This window comes from Meleagris gallopavo, chromosome 5 (assembly GCF_000146605.3).
Source record: "Meleagris gallopavo isolate NT-WF06-2002-E0010 breed Aviagen turkey brand Nicholas breeding stock chromosome 5, Turkey_5.1, whole genome shotgun sequence".
NCBI classification, from domain to species: domain Eukaryota; kingdom Metazoa; phylum Chordata; class Aves; order Galliformes; family Phasianidae; genus Meleagris; species Meleagris gallopavo.
Window position 1 is genome coordinate 36,776,135 of NC_015015.2, and position 19,021 is coordinate 36,795,155.

General features: G+C 40.3%; 2 protein-coding genes across 4 annotated transcripts in view; one reads left to right on the plus strand and one right to left on the minus strand.

Moving 5' to 3' along the window:
• Positions 1 to 468: 468 nt before the first annotated feature.
• On the plus strand, positions 469 to 6,352 carry COQ6 (coenzyme Q6, monooxygenase). 2 transcript variants are annotated; one of them, XM_010711710.3, is made up of 10 exons: positions 481 to 594; positions 1,106 to 1,229; positions 1,641 to 1,771; positions 2,142 to 2,249; positions 2,339 to 2,401; positions 2,685 to 2,792; positions 3,216 to 3,418; positions 4,469 to 4,584; positions 4,999 to 5,165; positions 6,195 to 6,352. In XM_010711710.3, exons 1-10 carry the CDS (start codon positions 589 to 591, stop codon positions 6,222 to 6,224), a joined length of 1,056 nt encoding a protein of 351 aa, XP_010710012.1. In that variant the 5' UTR covers positions 481 to 588; the 3' UTR covers positions 6,225 to 6,352. The 2 variants fall into 2 exon arrangements, with proteins under 2 accessions (XP_019471283.1, XP_010710012.1); XM_019615738.2 differs by lacking the exon at positions 2,685 to 2,792 and having other exon boundaries at positions 469 to 594.
• A 490-nt stretch (positions 6,353 to 6,842) lies between these two features.
• ENTPD5 (ectonucleoside triphosphate diphosphohydrolase 5 (inactive)) overlaps positions 6,843 to 19,021 on the minus strand; it is a 16,823-nt gene continuing 4,644 nt past the window's right edge. Inside the window, exons 6-15 of one of the 2 annotated variants that reach the window (XM_010711711.3) lie at positions 17,722 to 17,757; positions 16,772 to 16,860; positions 14,069 to 14,148; positions 12,568 to 12,629; positions 12,351 to 12,404; positions 12,013 to 12,114; positions 11,060 to 11,200; positions 10,669 to 10,725; positions 9,760 to 9,875; positions 6,843 to 9,577 (exon numbers count right to left, since the gene is read on the minus strand). In XM_010711711.3, the coding sequence (XP_010710013.1) occupies positions 9,491 to 9,577; positions 9,760 to 9,875; positions 10,669 to 10,725; positions 11,060 to 11,200; positions 12,013 to 12,114; positions 12,351 to 12,404; positions 12,568 to 12,629; positions 14,069 to 14,148; positions 16,772 to 16,860; positions 17,722 to 17,757 (824 nt within the window). In that variant the 3' untranslated portion in view covers positions 6,843 to 9,490. The remainder of the gene's footprint in view (positions 9,578 to 9,759; positions 9,876 to 10,668; positions 10,726 to 11,059; positions 11,201 to 12,012; positions 12,115 to 12,350; positions 12,405 to 12,567; positions 12,630 to 14,068; positions 14,149 to 16,771; positions 16,861 to 17,721; positions 17,758 to 19,021) is intronic. The other variant, XM_003206593.4, reaches the window with a different exon arrangement.

Below are 19,021 nucleotides of genomic sequence, written 5' to 3' on the forward strand. Positions count from 1 at the left end.
TAAATATATGTGCTTATGTTTACATTGTGTGTTAGTGTTTGTGATGCTGGGCTGGCAAAAGGTTGTGAAGCGCTCTCTGTAGCACCTAGGATGCTTTGTTCACAAAATATGCATAATTCTCCCACGTTTGGTGGTTGCAGTCTGGTAACTCACTCCTGATCAATTTTTGTTTCAAAGGCACATTTGAGCCTTGATTTCAAATGGAGAATGAAATACTATAAACGATGATGGCCATGACTTTTTGTGCCTGTTCTGTTGCCCGGTGGGAGTTGATGTGTAAGTGAGAGCATTTGAGAAGTCTTGTGCCTTTTTGGTTGGCTCGCATTAACAGCAGATTAATGAGATGCTGGAGGTGGGAAAGCACTGTCTCAGGCAGCGCTGGCCCTGCTTAGGTGTAGTGGAAGCAGAGTCTGGGCAAATTATTAGTAGCTAGTGATACGTGGTCAGTGAGAGAGAAAGGCACAAAATGAGGTTCAGCTTAATTTGGGTCTCAGTGTCACTATGTAAACCTATTTGTGTCCTCTTTCTGTTATAGGTTTTGGTGCCTGGGATCATGTCTGCAGCCTGAGATGTAAACCATTCCGACGCATGCAGGTGCCATACTCAGGGCTGCAAATATATTGTGTTTGCCTGCTTTGAATTCTCACAAATACTTCCAGTAGTAATCCAGAGTTTATTCCTCCTTTGGCAAAGGCCATAGTTCTCTCTGGGGAGATAACTGTTCTAAGAGTTGTGATGTTACAGGATGAAAGATTGATTCCTAAGGGAAGCTGTAAACATGGAGGCCTGGGTACTAGTCAGGAAAGACAGAAATAAAGGTAAAAGTGGTAGGGTAGCATTATGTGTTAATTATGTAACAGGAAAATAGGGGGGAAAAACTTTCTGTTTTCAGAATTAGCGTTTGAGATTAATCTTGATCATTGCCTGAAAGGAATTATGTGATGTATTTTAGTAGCTTAGAATGGACTGTAATTCAGGGATACAATTCTACTTCTGCATTCCTAGATCAACATGTTCTTTTGCTGTTAGGATGGATGTTTCCATGTTCTCTGAAAGGAGCTGTACCTGTTTATTTTGTAGCTTCATATAATGTTTTTCTTTGTAGGTATGGGATGCTTGTTCTGAAGCCATCATCACTTTTGAGAAAGATGACTTAGATGACATGGGTTACATAGTGGAGAATGATGTCATTATGTCTGCTCTTACAAAACAGTTAGATGCAGTAGCAGGTAGTGGACAACTTCTTTAATATTGTATTTCCTCAAGAGAACTTTCAATAACTTGTCTTCTGATGAGTACACTAAGTTAAGAGAGGGAGAAAGATGATTTATCTAACAAATGACTCTGGAACGTGGGCAGCTTCTTGAAATGGGGGGAGAAATCTATCTGCTGTAGGCTCCCAGTATTCACCAGCTCCCAGTTTCTCAGAAATAAGACTTAATAGAAAGATGTGTAGCGTTCTGTTTAGAGCGGGCTTTGCAGGGACAGTTTGTTAGATCTGTTTGTTCTTGCCTTGAGAATTGTAGAATCTATTCTTAGAGTGCCACTAAAGGCGTGCATGGCCCTTTGCTGCTGTAGTGATGTTTCCTTTTTTTATGTCTGTGTCATGCAGTGACCATGGTACTTTGTGTTCCCACCAGACCGGGTGGAGGTTTTCTACGGGAGCAGAGCAGTGGGGTATACCTGGCCCCTTCCCTCTCACAGCAGTGACACAAGCCCTTGGGTCCAAATTGAGTTAGCTGATGGACGCAGACTTCAGACCAAACTGCTGGTAACTAAACTTTTTATTTCTGTTGATCAGGCATCATCTCTTGCCCAAGTCCTTTCCACTGGATTTGGTTCTGATTCCATGTGTGCCGCTCCACCCACGTGGAGGGCTTAAGTGAGGTGAGTTGCTCTCTCTGTCAGAGGTGCTAAGGGACAGACACACTGAGTAGCCTTTTCTGTACCTGATGCAAGAAAACTGTTAAACTCGACAGGAGCAGAAGGGACCACCTCTTCTGATCTGAGGGAGCTTATATATATTTTCTTCTTCTGTATAAACCAAAATATTTATACAGAGTAGTGGAGATTTGTAGACTGGAGTATTGGCTTTCTCAGGAGCTGATGAAGAGGTAGCTCTGCATTTCTTTATTCCATAGATCGGTGCGGATGGCCACAACTCTGTAGTCCGGAAGGAAGCTGAAATTCAGAACATTGAGCATCAGTATGACCAGTCAGCTGTGGTGGCAACTCTTCATTTGTCTGAGGTGAAATTCTACAGACCATCTCTTGTCTTCTGCTTAAGCGGAAGTCACTTAAGCACTAGTTCCTAACTGTCCACTTCTTTCCACTGTAGGCCACAGACAATAACGTAGCATGGCAGAGGTTCCTCCCCACAGGACCAATTGCACTTCTGCCAGTAAGACACCTCATGGTCTCTGTGTTTTTTATTTTTTAGTATGTTCTTTTAATAATTTTTCTTCTGTCTGTGCCTTGCTATGCTGTTTTGTCCTTCTGCCTTTTAAGTTGTTTCCCTTGCACTTTATCTTTGGTATTTCCCACCTGTAGTATGTTTGGCTGGGAAAGTAAGGTGCAGTTGGACTGGTATAGGAATAATAGAGCGAGGAAAGCTTTGCATTGTTTGTTTGGTTGGTTTTTATTATTTTTCTCTTCATAATTACCCTTGAAATTTTTGTATCCAGCTGTCTGACACTGCTAGCTCTCTGGTTTGGTCTACATCTCATCAACACGCTTCAAAACTTCTCACTATGGACAAGGAAAGTTTTGTGGATAGCATCAACTCTGCCTTTGTGAGTATCAGCCTTATAGCAGTTATAAGGCTGGCTGTTGCAATCATGAGAAGTACAATGGAATCCTACAGCTTAAAGGATAGTAATGGAAAAGATGGATTCTCAAACCACAGCTTATGATAGGGATGATATTTGTAGGCCACTTGGCAAAAAAAAGATGACCCTTTGGGACTGATATAAGTTATGAAAGGTATGGTAGAATCTGAACTAAATTTCTGAATAATGGAAGCATAGGCTTATCCTAGTTGAAGACTTACATGTGCTAAAGCGATGAAGATAGTTTCTTCTGTATCTATTTTTGTCTTGGTAATTAATTGAGTATCTGGAGCTAGATGAGATTTTCTTTCTTTTGAGTTCTTTTATATGTCCAGTGTGGGTTAATGTCTAAAGATTTCGTTCTGTTTGTTTGTATGCTTGTTTCAGTGGAGCAACGTAAACCATTCTGACTTCATTGATGCTGCTGGAGCCATGTTTCGTTCTGCTCTTTCACTTCTGAAGCCCTCGGGGACTGCGGTGCGTCAGCTGCCCCCGAGTGTCGCTGAAGTAGATCCAGAGAGCAGAGCCGTGTTCCCTCTGGGGATGGGGCATGCAGCACAGTACGTCAGGCACCGCGTGGCTCTCATTGGGTAAGGTCTCTGGAGCAGCTGCTGGGTGAGCGAGTGGTGCGTGGTTAGAAATGATGTGAGCACAGCAACTCCCACTTTAGATGGTTAGAAATGCATTTATAGCTAGTCTGACTTTATCCAGGCCGTTTATGTAATTTGCTCTTGTGTCAACAAAAGCCTTTTATATGAATAGCTCTCTGCCTGTTGTGTATGCCTGCTGTGTAAATTGGACAGTTTTCCTTCTCTTGTTTGTGTAGCCCAGTGAAACAGTCCAGTGTCTCATGATGGATCTGTACTTCCCCAAGCATAGCAGCCATTCTGTATATCCATTTGAGTGTTAGTTCACTTGTGTTGAGCACAAATGACAAAACTTACAGATAATTCTGAATAGGATGTCATAGGCTTTTATACAATTGCCTATAGAAAGAGGGAAGTAACTCATCTTTTACGTTCTAAGGCTGAGTGTACATTCTTCCCTGCATCTGCAGTAAGTTGGTAGATTATAGTAATTCTTGATGCCGTATTACATTTCTGATACATTCTTTCTTTCCACCTTGAGTCACTTTGTGCCTATGAGTACTCTGTGCTTTATATCTCATTAGCATTTTAAGTGTATGATCTTACATTTCATACTCAAATTGCATTACTTTAAGTAATGTGTTCAGCTTCTTTCTTTGCAGATAAGTTTACTCATAATTTAAAAAAAAATCAGATTCTTTTCAGTGATACAACTTTGTATTCATTATGTCTCTGCTTTTGTTTGTGAAATGTGTTGGTGATATACTTCCTCTTGTGCCACTTAGAAAAATAGTAAAGTGATCACGTGTGATCTGACACTGGACTTTAGCTAGTCACTCTTTATCTCAGAAAGGTAAAATCATACTTTTTGCTGACCCCTCTTTTTCTTGCTCCTTGTAGCTGGAGAGGTAGTCAGGTAGTTCAGCACAAGGAGGTACTAGATAAAGCTGTATATGTTGTTGTAAGATCATGTTAATTGCAAAAAAGTGAACAGTTTGTCAGCCATTTGGCTTTCTTCAAGAAGGGTTATTCTTCTATCTTCTCTTGCTCTAGGGATGCAGCACACAGAGTCCACCCACTTGCAGGACAAGGTGTAAACCTGGGTTTTGGTGATATTGCATGTTTAGCTCATCACCTCAGTGCAGCAGCCTTCAACGGGCAAGATCTGGGTAAGGATCCAAGACAATGAGGTGGCTGTGAGATGTGTAACCTTACAAACCTCTGCTGCTACCATCAGGACAAGCACTGTCTCTGTTTGCATGTTGAGCTTGCTGCTTTTTTTGCTTAAAAGACAAAAGCATCTTTGAAGCAAAACTGTTCTTCTATTCATTGGCTGCGGAGCAATTAAAAATGCTTGGATGCCATTCACATCCTCAAAACCTAAAAAAAAAAGCTTTAAAAAAACAAAGAGAAGATCTGCAGGATGGTAGTTAAAGGTAGTAAGACAAAAAACCACTAGCTGATGGACTCAAGCCTATATTAAGATGGACCATTTATCTGTTCTGGAGACTGCTATACAGATAAGATGTACAATTGTTTGTGGTAAGTCACTTTTAATGTGAGTATTCAATTATTTCTTCCAGGATCCTTAAAACATCTCTTAAGGTTTGAGACAGAACGTCAGAGGCACAACGTCTCCTTGATAGCTGCTATTGATTTACTGAAGAGGCTTTACTCCACGAGCCTTTCTCCCTTGGTGTTGCTGAGGACATGGGGATTGCAAGCAACAAATGCCCTGCCTCCCATCAAAGTAAGATTCTTCCTTTGTACACAAGCCATTGAAGAATTTTTGCAATGAAACATTTTTTGGTTGGAAAATGCTAAGTTGTTCAAAGTGAGGTTTTGTGTTGTGAATGAGCCTGAGGGTTTCCTAAATAACTTGTGGTAGTTATGGGTTTCTTCACAGCACAGGGGAACACAAAGGATCTCGATATCTATACATCAGTAATTGTGGGTCAAAAGTCACTAGTAGTCTTTGGCTTTATTTTGCTATGGAATGCGAACATGGAACTTTGAACTGCATTCCAGAAATGCATTGTGAAAAAAATAGCCCTCTGAAAACAAACCTTCCTTTAGAGTAAGACACCAGGTGACTTGACAGATGTGGGGTGTGACTTACAGATACTATTTCTGTGCTGTTCTGCCCTGTTAAATTGTTTTCTCCTAGCTGAAGTTGAAGCCTTCAATGGAAGTTACCTGAGAAGGTTCAGACTTAAACACAGAACTTCTGTTTTCAGCCTAGCTGCCAGAAATTTGTACAGCATTGATGTAGTTGGTGGATTTTCATGATGTTCATTGAGGCACCTTCTCTCAGAGGTTCTGCATGCCTTCAAATGAGATTTCTCACTTCTGAATTTGACTGTTCTGTTGCACAAATCAAGTCACCTTCTTACTATTAAACACAGATGGCCAGATTCCTGTGCATTACATTACGGAAGACACTAGGCTGAATTGATGACTCTAGTTGTACTAAGAAGAGCAGTATAATGCTGCTTCAGCGCTTGGTGTTTATTCAGTTTCTCTCTTGAAAGCAGAAAGCCGAGCAAAGACCTCTTTTCTGACCACAGAACATGCTGGTTATGTCTGGTTTGTGCTATTCAAGAAGGAAAAGAGTGCTGAAATTTCTTTAATTTCCTTGCATCCAGGGATAGGTACTTTGCACTTAATTAAAAGGCTGACAAGAACTCTTGTCCACATGGAAAGGGGAAGGAGATTATAGCTGCTTTCTGAAATGTACACTTAGCAGTTTACAAATTACCTTTCTTTCTCCCTTTTTTAGGAGCAAATCATGGCTTTTGCCAGTAAGTGATCCATTCTCAGTTTGGAACAGCAGCTTGCCAGTGTGTGCATTATTTTTATAAGGACTGTCACTGATACAATTTTTGAATTGTGTTATTTTAATTTAACAATAAAACTGAAGTATTGAGCTGTGTCTTACACCTTCTCTGGTTTATGCGGATGATATCTCATCTGCTCTTCTCAGCAGGGTTTGAGGTCTCTTCCTGTGGTATCATTATCCCTTCGGCCACTGAACTGTCTTTACAATCTGCTTTTAGTTTGGACCTTTTAAATTGAAGACCAAAGTGGACTGGGCTGAATTTCGCTAGCAACAAATTTTGCTGTTTAATTACTTTCAGTTTTTCATGGTGTGGTTCTGAAACTGTTATGTCAATTCTGTGTTCTTAACCACTTCCTGGACTCCGAAAGGGGGGCGAGTTTTCAGCAGAAGAGACCAACTTCTAGTGGCAGATAGGTATGTTTTAATGTTCTAATCTCTTTCCTTCACCTTATTTCTTGGCATTCTCACGATGGTTTTATTTAATAGTGATATTTCTTGTGGAACTAGTTAGTCTTAAGAGCTTTCCAATACCATGAAAACAAGATGCAAATAACATCAAGGAAAGAAACTTCAGGACAAAGTTGTAAATATTGTTAAAAATGCTTTAATTACTAAAATAGAAAATCAAGATATTCTGTCCTATGTTCCAAATGCCAGCCCTCCTGCATTAGACATTTGAGACTCACAACAATGAGTGAGCACTGCTACTGGGTGAGATTTGTAGATACGGTAACCAGTATCAGGAATTAAAATCACAAATAATTAAACATAAGTTTTGTATTGAAAGCCATTACTTGTGCTTCTTCAGTCGCACATACTAAGCAGTTCCTGGTAGTCAGGATAAGAGACTTAACAAAGGAGAAGATAAAAATCGGTGGTGCAAGTAGAACTCTTCCCTTAAAAAGGCTGCTTAGTCTTTAGTTAAGCTAATAAATAAAATCATTGCACTAGGGTGTGAGGACATGACTGGCTTCCCTATATCCTCAACCCACTTTCAGTAATTCAGATGTAAACAGTAAAGGCTCAATTCTGCAATTTCTTGTAAAAGAAACCTTTGAGCTGAGTTTTTGTTTCTCTTGTGACTGCAGGATCAGGCCCCGGATAGAGAGCAGCAGGTGAGTTTCAGTTAATGAATTGTGCCACTGACAAATGAAGGCCCTGAGCATTCAGATTTAATGCAACTTTGGTACAGGATAATGGATGCTCCCACCTAGGATTTGTAGTACCAGAGTTTGAGGCAAAGAATGCAGAAAAGAAACTTACTCCACATGGTATGTCTTCTTCTAGATATCCTCCCTCAGGCCAAAACCAAACCCTCAGGTACTTGTCAGGGCTAGGCTTTATTCACTTGGCAGATACGCTTCTGCTTGTGCCTTAAAAATAATACCCCACCTTGCTTTTGTGTTTCAAGTACAGCCTCACTGCTTGTGGCTCTTGGCCTCAGGATCTACTAAGAGAGTTTGTCACAGCACTGGCTCAGACTGGAAGCCTTTGGTTCATTACATTAGCTACTTCTCAGGAGTAACGCGCTTGGCTATTAATCGCTGCAACCTTCTTTATGTTCTCCAAAGAGTACAAAGGTGAAGAAAATTGGTCATTCAGAAGATGAATATGTTTGTTGTTACCTTGTTGAAACCATGCATGCAGACCATGCACTAAGTTTTACCAAATGGTAAGCAGGGGAGTAAGAAAGGTTCCTCATAAAGAAAAGGCCAGCATCAAGGCTCCAGCAAATTTTTGTAGTGACAGAGGAACAGAAGTTTGCTGTGGTGCTGATACATTTCCCAACATGCATCTTTCTAACAGATTCTGGTAAGGAGCACAAGTAGGGTGCTCATTTCATATTCCAAAGAAACAGTCTGAGTTTACAGTCAGGTGTCAAAAGTTGGACAGTTACAGGCTGCTCCACCCTACTCCTTGGATTCCTGATGCTGACCGAGCTTGTTCAATCAAAAGCATGCTTTGTATCCTAGCACCATTCCCTGAGGCAGGGAAATGGGATAACTTAATCAGCCATTGCCAGACTTGCGCTGCTAACAAGAGGAAAATGACCAATGTTCATAGTAAGGCAAATTCCTAGGACTCCAACCTACTTGGTGAGATTAGTTAGAATTTGAGTGCACTGTTTCTTCCTCGTGCTCTGGAAACAAATCCAGTTTCCAGAGAAGGTAGTGTGAGAGCAACCTTGGGTTTTACCAAAGTGAAAGAGATGTGCTGTAGTATGCCTGAAAGGAACAAAGTGTTTGTCATAAGGCAGGGGTGAAAAAAAGTTCTGTTCCTAAGACTGTGCTAAGTTCATCTTTAAGTTCCATATTCCATATTGAACAGAACATAGTCAAGGCAACGTGAACTATTACATCAGACACTTCATCTGACCCCATCCTTAATTTCCTTGTGGTGTAATGTGACGAGCATTTCTTTTGGCAGAGGATTTTCAATATCTGGCATATGTACATATCTTGCTGCCTAGTTTTATGCCTGTACAACTGTGTGTTATAACTGTAGATGCTAAAATGAATCAAGGCCTGATATCCAGATGTGCAGCCATACAGTACAGACTTTTAAAGGGCAGCACAAAGGTAGTCATGCAATCTGTCAGCACAGATGCTGCTTAAGAAACTACTGCTGAAAGAAATGCTTGGTGGTGGTACAGCCTATGTTTCAGCCAATACCTTTCCTAAAATTATACCCAAAGAGTGCTTATAGAAAGGCTGATGTCATCTTGTAATATATTAGCTAACAACTGGGTACTTTGAACACTGAGGCTGGGAGCATCCAGGGTTATCGTTTAATTTTCTCTGAATGGCTGTTGGTGTCATGTATAATTTCTGTATTTAATGTCTTGCAAGCAAACTTCAGTACTGTATGATTAAAGTAAATGGGGGAGGAGAAATACCATCTGTAATTTACCACCATGTCCCAAGTATGCTGTGCTTTTAGCAATGGGATGCTATACAAATGTGCTGGTGAAAGCTGGCTTTGAGTCTCTTGCAGATACTCTGCAGGAGTTTAGGCCTTTTGGCTTTCAGAAGGCAGTTTCTGGATTACTTATGCCAATCACAATTAAATTGTGGCAACTTTCATTATGTGCAACGCCAATCCCAGGTGAGGATCTGTTTTATAGCTTTGGTCCGTTTTCCACTCTGTGATTGACTCCAGCTGGATAACGTACCTGGTGATTTCAGTTTGCTTTCTCAAACTTCCAGAAATGCTGAAATCCATAGGAATGTCTCAGTTCAATATGTTATCCCCAGAGACTGCAATAAGTGAAAGGTAGCACCCAAAGTCCAGCTTGTCTCTATGTTGTTCACTTTTTTTGTTAACTATAAAAGGAAAAAAAGCAATTGTTACCAACAGTGTTCCCAATATGTTGAGAGTTGCACATGACAGCAACTACACATAGCAACCCTGGAAAGACTCAGTAGCTAGTTAGCCAGAAAAATGAACCACTGCATGTTGACTGATAGAGAAATTGGAAAGCTGGTTTTGGGATTGAACTTCTCACCTGTAAGAGTGTGTTGTCTCTAAATCCAAAACCTTCCTTTAATAAAGCAGTGATGTAAGTGAGATCCATGCAGAGGAAAGGACTGGCTGAGCTGAACCTCTCCATGTTATCACAGACTAGAGAAAGAAAAAATTAAAAAAAAAATCAGCAAAATAAAGGGGCTTTTGAAATGACCTTAAGCCAAAATCCACTAAAACATATCACCTACTTCTGTTAATGGGGTTATATAACACATGGTACATACTACACAGTTAGAGAGTAAACGATATAGTAATTACAGCTTCTCTTAAAACATACACTTCTGATAGAGTTGTTACAGCAACATAGTTCATATTGCTCTTTTGAAGATTGAACCTCTGCTCAATCAATAGCTGCCAGGGTAGTTGCCTGGTAGACTGCTTATTTTAAGAATGTGGCAACACTTATCTTCCTTAATCTGTCCAAAAATGGCTCTAGTAACAGATTCCACCTTCTGGGCTGGCAGCTGCTTTTAATTTTAAATTTTCAACCACATGTCCAAGAGACTATTGCCCAAACAACCATTCACACTGCAGCAAAGATTCCACAACAAGGGTTACAGTGACTAGGAAGTGCATTTACAACAAGCGTCATCTTTTAGATGGAAATGTACTGTTTTGTGCTGACATTTATAAGCTGTTTCCCTTATTTCCCGAACAGAACTGCAAAGATGGTACCTCTTTCCTTCTTGTTATTGTTCTTCAGTACTTTATTCAGCAACAGTTAGAGGTATGACATAACAGAAGGTAAGTAGCAAGACATGGGAGTGTAAGTGAAATAAAGGCTAAACAGTCATTTTTTTCAAGTCAAACACATGAAGTACTGCCTTGTAAACATTCATCTTTAATGATTTATTCTCCCCAACAGTTTCCCATGTTTGATGATAGTTACCTTCTTTGGCTTTTCTTTCAAAATCTCTCACTTCCAGAACTCCTCCCTGTTCATAATCTGAAAAGAAAGAGGTGAGAAAATATCTTCATAAACCTGCAAGCAGTTGAGTTCTAAATCTAAGCAGACTCTGGGGTACAACTCTGTGATGATGGGCCAGGAGTGAAGTCCCTGGTAACAGCAAACAGAGCAGCAAGTATAACTAGTACTCAGAGCACTGCTCTCTTCTGACAAATTCCAGATACCACAAATGAGGGTTACATGAAAGCATTTTGTGCGTTTCCTTTTCCTTAGACATCTTCCGCCATTTCCCTGCTTCACCTATCTCCATCTTTAGGGTTCTATCTTCTGGTTGGCATGCTCACATGTAGTAGATTACCCCAGACCAGTTTACCTATTAGGTTGGTGTCAGCTGCTCGATCATAGTAATAGGAGAAAGCATAGAAGGAACTTCCACGAATCTCATCTGGTTGGTGCAGTTTTCCTTTGACAACCTTCAGTACTTCCAGGTAGCAAGGCTTGAATCCTGTCTCTCCTGCCAGGACAAAGACAGATGAGGTGATCCTAAGAGGCACATCCAGGAGATGGAGGAATTGGTGGCAAAAGTGAAAATAGGAAGAAACAGAGATTAAAGAATCAGAGGAGGTGAGATAGCCTCTCCGTAATCCAGCGTGGTACCTGCACGGAGCAAGCACTCTAGATCACCATGCTCAAATGGAACTGGCTAAAGCAGTTCACAGCAGTATCTGGTAGGTGAGCTGAGCATACTAGGGTAGGTGCGTGAAATGCTTCTTCATTAGGCAAAGGTCCCATTGCTATGTTCTGTGGTCAGCAGAATCTCATTTATATTTGCCACCACCTGCAAGGTAAAACTTGACTTTCGCTCCCCTTCACATTGTAATTTATCAGTCCAGTCCACATACACACACACACTGAATCAAGCACAGCAGTCATGTTTCCTACTGTAAAACAAAGCAGTGTCAGTCACCAAAGGGGACTTGCAGCATTAGAGACAGTATTTTTAAGAAAGAGTTCCACAAGAGGATACTCTTCAGTCTACCAGTTGTTGTACCCAACACAGCCAGAGCACTCAGCTCCAACCCTCAGAAAGAACTCTCCTGTTTGTATGAGTAACTAACATTTCCTATTAAGGCAGTGTATAGCAAGCACAGGCCAGTTACTCTTACAGCTTCAGATCATTCTTTGGCTCTATCAAAGCTCCATATATCTATGATTGGAGAGATATCCTTCATAGTCTAAGATAACTGATGGAGTATTTGTCAAGAAAAAATGCAGATGCTGTAGGCAAGACTTATCTTACAGGAAGCAAAAGTTGCTATATTTTACCTTCTTTGTTGCCCCCATACCGGTACTTCACTCCCCCAAAGTGCCACTCTGCTTCCAGTTGCTTTGGCAAACAAGAACTGCGGAACATTTGTCCATCTGCAACTGGAAATAAGAGGGTCAGGAAGGATAAATTTTAATGCAGTTATCAATCAGTGTGCAAAGCCAGAAAAGAAAAGGCTGAAAGACCTTCATTAAGGTCTACAGGCAAAAGTAAAGAAGTCTGAACTGTGCAATCTACTCAGGGAACCTGTTTTATGCTATTTGCATTTATGTGAAAGCTGGTAAAGCTGTGTATGTTGGCTGGCTATGTATTTAGTGTGTGCATTTCTAGAATTTACCCTCAGTCTCATTGCTAGTTGAAACTGGAAAAGCAGCTTTCTCACAAGACATTCCTAAAAAAAAAAAAGCAGTAGGCTCAGTTTCTGGACAGATCTATACCAGGAGAACAGAAAAGTGTGAAATATAGCAGTGAAGGCACATGAAATGGGTTGCTGACACAAGACTAAGCTTACTTATCTCTTCAGAAATCTTCAGTGTTTTCTTATCTGGACATACCTTCTGTATTCAAAGCTCCAAGAGTTGCTAGTCTGGCAGCTTTTAGTCCAAAACCCAAATAGCTGCAAAAACAAAAGAAAACGTTTCAGTTTTTATTTCAGTTTTTAATTCTTGCACTTTTGATGTTTCATCCGTAACTCTTCCTAAATCCTAGAACACTCAAATCAAACCCTTTCTTTGTTTCCCACTATTCTATGCAAAGGAAATAGAGGGTTCTCTTTGCCTGAACAGCTCCAAGTCCCAAAATTACAGACACCAAGGCACATTATGCTGTAAGATGGGTAAATCTAAAACTGCAGAAAGTGGTTACAGTTGCTGTGACATTTCTACAGGATGTTATTTGAAATGTAAAAATGCATTAATCTTAAAAACCAGGGATAAATAAAGTTATGTGAGGAGTGCAGGGGAATAGTATGGCCATTCCTACATTATATGCATAAGACTGTGCTCTTAACAGAACTAAGAAAACTGCAGAATGTCCCACTATAATGAAGATGTGCCTTCCTATGAAGTTTGCCTCTGTTTGACTTCACATAATACCACTATACTGCAAGCTAGGATTGTGAACGATGCTTATGAGAATATCATTACGTGTTAGTGGCTTTAACAGTGCAGCTAGATTAAAAACCTGCTGGCCTTTCATTTCCATTTGTCTTTGACTGCCTATCCCTTTAGTAATGTTAATGCAAGTTCTTACATAATAACCAGGTTTAAATTAATCTCTATCTTCCCCATTTTTATGAGATTATTTTAAATCCCAATTACTTCAAGTGATACCATTTATTGGTAAATGCAGCACTCAGTTACTTCATAAATTTAAGTAGTGTGAGAGGAGGACTGTTAAACCAGCTTTGCTGTCAAGTAAACATATTCCGCAGTTAACTGAAATGATATTCTTCACCCCAGTAGTTGTGGGCTGAGACAAACTATCATGCATGGTTGAGTTCTATATAAATACCCAATAAACTTTGGGTATCACTGCAGACATCTCAGATACCTGTTTGCTTAATTCAGTAAGCACAATTACATTCTTTCAGGCCAAGAATCCCCCTAGCTGGCTCAAGAGTCTGTGTTCTATGTTGTGTATTAGCTGTCTCATTGGTTTACATCAGTCTAAGTTTTACTTTTTATCCAGTTACTAAAGAGATGGGCTATTTGGAATTGAGAACTAGGAATTTAATTAATTTAATTTAATTCTGACTGCTGGCACAACATCTACCATTCTGTTTGTTCCAGAATATTTGGCTTAAACCAAGTAATAAAAATTCTTAAACAGAGTACTATAATTCCTTTTCCTTTGAGGGACTATTATTACTTTGCAGTGATAATAAGCTGGAGTATTTCCAGCCTACTGTCACATTTCAGTTCAACTAATGTTTCAAGCAGGTAAAAAAAATATAGTCCCAACAGCTGGCAATAGGACAACACAAACATTTCTGGTCTCAGAGGCTGCAGAGAGATTGATTCTCCAACTAGAGCCAGCAGCCTTTTTGCTCCTCACCTGTGGGTATAGAGCTTGTAGGTGCTGTTAAACATTTCAAATGAGGTAAGAAAATCCCTAGGGCTTTCCTTCAAGGTTTCCTAAAAATTAAGTAAAAGAAAAAAACTTTTAGATGTAATTATGCAACAAAAAATAAATAACTGATATACTATCACAGATATAGCCTTTGAAAACAAAAAAAGTTTTCCAATGGTGCCCGCTGCTGTAATGCTTGCAGTATTTAACACTGAGTTTATTTATTTGCATCTTTGTGTTACTGCAGTGTAAGGGAAGCAAAACAGATCAGGATGAAAATACTCTTTAATTCATTTAGTTTTTCAGACTACTTGTATGCTTGCCTATGTATACACACAGAAATCAGCTGCACTTGAAGCACTATGAACTTTTCCAAGCCAGACTAGAGATCTTAATTCAGGCACAGAGAAGAATCTAAAAATGCCAATTAAAGTATAAACCAGATTTTTCCCAAGTTACATTATTTCCTGATAGTCAAAGAAACACTGTGAACATTCACTCTCAGCCTTTTTGGCTTCTTTATCTCCTGGTTTAAGTGCTTCCATCTACCCTCAGCTCTCACCTCACTACTTCATCTTCTTCCATTCAGTGTTCCCTCTCTGTGCACGTTTGCCCCACCAACACCCAGTCTCTATTTCCTTGCCACGCTGACTCTCATTCTTGTAAATCTGAACCTGTTCTGGACTCGTTTACTGTTCCTTTCTGTTTCCAGTCCCTGAGGCCTTAACCTTTCCTCTGCTTCCTCTAACCTCATCCTCCCATCCCTTCTTGGCTCCGTGCCTTCATATCAGACACTGCTGCTCTGGGCCAAACAGCAGAATCTCAGAGGACTGAACCTTCAGAGTCACTGCTGCTGCCGTTCCAGTGACCAGACAGAGCAAAAGACAGATCTGCAATTACAGAGTCCTGGAGGGCAGCCTGCCTGACACTGAAAGAGGTTCGGCAGTATTTAGCTTAAGTCTCTCCTGAACAAATACAGACTGGTTTGTTTTTGGTACTGGGTAGATTTGTGTAGGAGTGGCAGTGACCCTTGACCCTGCCATATTCTGAATTCTGTTCCTAAATCGTACATCACAAAAACTTTTAAAAAGGAGAGTCCTTTTTAAAAAAAAAAAATTGATTGGAGAAGACAACTGTTTTCCTGTCCCTTGCCTTCACAAAAATGTAGAATTCTTCACACAGTCCCAGGTGAGGCAGGCACTAGACAGACAATTTCATAATTATTACGGTTGAATTTTAGTAGCTTATAACTTTGGCAACAGCCAAATCATGAAAAGCATAACAGTGTTAAAACAGCTCTTTGCAGTTACCATTCTACATCTTCTATTTGCTTGCAAATCTGTATTTCATTCATGAATCTCCTAGTATTACAGTGTTGTTTCTTAAAAAAATAATATGAAAGCAAATATGCAACTGCCTCAGGTTATAGGAGGAAAAAAACCTCTGGGACAAAATCAAGGAACAAAATTCTGTCACATGGGCAGAATTTTTTGGAAGCATTCTGAGCTACATATGTGCTTTTTGGTATGAAATTGATAACACAAGCTTGCAGCAGGCATAGCATACAAGCAGGATACGTGAACCCTTACTCCAAACCACTCTACTATTCATACTGTTGGTCCTTGTCAGTAGCAAACCTTCAAGGCCTTTTCCTGCAAAGCCATAAGGAGAAGTTTGAATCCTGAGCTGCAGTCCAGCCTCCTTTAAAGCTCTATTTAGTCTCTAAAACCCTGACACATAACACCCTTTCCTGTTGGTCCAATGCCCAGTTCAGCAGGCGTTATCAGCACAAAACAGAAGGCAAGCCCAGAGTACTTGAGGCTCTGCAGAACATGATAAGGTTGCTCATCAGGTTTCAACATGACCCACCATGGCAGAGATCAAATATTCTGATATGAAAACCATGTGTTTAGTGGTCTCCAAACACCTGTTTGAGAATTTCCATTCTTGTAAGCAAAATATGTTAAACTACTTCAGAAATAGCAAGAGGACAAAAACAACTTGGCAATATGGAGGTACTGAATGCTGTAGCGTCCTTCCACTGTTTAACATCCATGTAATTTTCCCATGCAATCTTCATACTTGGGTCCCAATTCAGACTTTCTAAAGAGATATAGAATTTCTGAAAAATCCAGCAGAGATGGGGAGATTCCCCCAGAGACAAGAATTCTCCAGGAAACGAGAAGGAACAGGTAAGTAAACAAAGAGGGAGTAGCTGTGCTATTAGAAATAAAAACATTTGCTCCATTAGACAACCCCACCCTGCCATATTTAGTGAGGATCTGCTATCAGACTGGAATGGAAAAAAATGGTTACTCAGAAGAGACCCTAATTTTCTGTAATATGTAAGAATATTCCCTAAAAATATGCTACATTTATTGAATACAAAGTAATTGTCTACATTCATGGGGATTTTCCAGCCTAAGTCTAGAAAACAAAGGCTAATTCTTTTTGGTTTTACACATTTGCTTGCTTTCTTTTTCCTGCCTACTTATCCAGGCTTCTTTGTTTGCAAGCGCCTATCAGCCAACAGCTGATGTCAAAGGGAAAGGCTGTGCAGATGTTCACTACATCAGAGATGTTCTGCTTGTGCCAGAGCTGACAAAATGAGAGCACAGAGCCCAGCTGTGCCCAGGTCTTCCCACTGACATTGTGGTCTTGACTCATATGCTTACAGCTACTTCTCACCTCAAACCGTGGCAGAAACGTGATCTGGGTTGAGGCTCCTCCTAAGTCCAGGGTCCCAGTAGTGTGCTGGTTCTGGCCAGACAGCTGCCCTGCAAACCACATCATGTTCAGAACAGCCTGAAGTGGCAAAATGCTATAATGTGGATACTGCATGTATGCTCAGGCAACCGACAAATTTCCACATCATAGCAATACAGGGAGGCTGAGTGGGCCTTCAAAGACAAAAACCATCACGGAGAAATGTTGTCATAAAGAAGGTATTAAGAAAATTTCTTCTCTGACTCAAATTTCACATCCTAAGAGACAAAAGTAGATGAATATTTGGGTATACATGAAAAGCTGAAAGAGACATAGTATCTACAGAAGATTGTCAGAGAGAGTGCATAAATTCTGTAATTACCATAGGTGCTCATCAAGTAGAAGAATAAGGATATTAGAAAGAGCAGAACAAACTGTTACCATTCCTCATCACCCAGAACAGCATTTTTTAAATGTTTTTCTTTGTTTATTCACATTTCTACTAGAGAACTGATTTTATTTTCTCTTTGCTAGATTGCACTCTCAGAACTTATCAGAGCACGTCAGGCTAATGCATGCTATTGCATCATGTTCATTGCACAGTTCAAAGTGAGATGAAGAATAGCCTAACACCCTGTTTCCCATTTTCTAAGAGGTTAGTGGTACCGTGCCCCAACATACATTACAGAAATCAGTTTGCCAGTGCCTTCCAGTCCTGAGTAAATCCTGGCACCTTCTGGATCAAGATGCCTTCTTCTTGCTACAGGTGCGACTCAGCCTCTGCCCAAGTCAATCCACTGCTTTAGCATTGTTGCCACAGTAGGGAGGAAAAGGAAGATACAGCAACCAAGACAGAGGAACACACAGAGAGATCATCTCTGCAGAAGAAACTCAAGTTCAAATTTAAAGAGAAGTTATACAGCATTAGCTACCTGTCAAAAAGTTCACAGTGATCCAGGCTAAAATTCCTGCAGAGAGAAAAAGGAAAAAAAAATCACTACTGAATACTCTCATGACCTCCCACCCACTCTTACCACCAGTCCACATTACTTATTTAGTAATGATTTCCAGGTAATGTAATATAATCTCTCTAATATTTTAGACATTAATTCAAACTGACAAAGTTTGTATTACTTTGTAATACTCAGTTTAATATTACACATTATTGGTTAGATGGGATATGAAGAACATTCGTAGCAGGTACGCAACTGTAGCATACAAAAAAGTCACACAGTAGCAACCACTAAAATGCAAACAGCTGCACTTGGACTCCAGCAGCTGGCTTGATGATGGCATGATTATCACCCAAACACAGGGAAATGTGACAGGAGAAAAGGTGGGTTTTAAAACAGAACCTGGCAGACTACACTGTGTTGCTGTGCCTCACCGGTACTGCTCCCTGTTAATACCACACTTCTCCTTGATACACACTTCATCTGTTAATCCTAGTGGCACACTGTGTGTTGCACTGTGCTTCATCAAACACTTGTAGACTTTACGTTCTTTCTCTTTTTCTCTTGGCCCCCATGGATAGATTTTGCTCTTAAATTTTCCTCCATGAATTGGTTGCTTAAGCTTCGTGATAATTCTTTCTGCCTTCCCTGAACAACTTCCAAAAATTCACCATTATGAAATGTAACATCATGGATGGCTTTTATCAGACATCCATACAGGATTACCTGCCTGATCTCCAAGGATATGTAGCCAAAATGTATCATTGGTTTGTTCTGCATTGCAAAATCATTTATAAATAGTCACTAACTCCAGGCCTACAGATTTTCTTGTATTTTAGGCTGCTTCCTTTGTTACTTAACTAGCTGCACTTTTCCAGTTTGATTTATTTATTTATACATACATACATACATACATGCATGCATTACTTATTTAGGTTACAAACAAGGCTAGAAATCTTTTTCTTCCTTCCCTCAGTTTAGGTGAGCATTTCCCCTTCAAGTTCAGTCACAGAATCATAGAATCACAGAATTGTAGGGGTTGGAAGGGACCTCTAGAGATCATTGAGACCAACCCCCTGCCAAAGCAGGTTCCCTACACCAGGTAGCACAGGTAGGCGTCCAGGCGAGACTTGAATATCTCCAGAGAAGGAGACTCCACAACCTCCCTGGGCAGCCTGTTCCAGTGCTCCGTCACCCTCACCGTGAAGAAGTTCTTACGCACATTCGTGCGAAACTTCCTGTGCTGCAGCTTATGTCCGTTTCCCCTCGTCCTGTCTCC

Coding starts and splice junctions, on each gene's coding strand:
- COQ6 (XM_010711710.3), top strand. Junction 1,772..2,141: donor GACTTCAGACCAAACTGCTG/GTAACTAAACTT, acceptor TTTATTCCATAG/ATCGGTGCGGATGGCCACAA. Junction 2,250..2,338: donor CAACTCTTCATTTGTCTGAG/GTGAAATTCTAC, acceptor TTTCCACTGTAG/GCCACAGACAATAACGTAGC.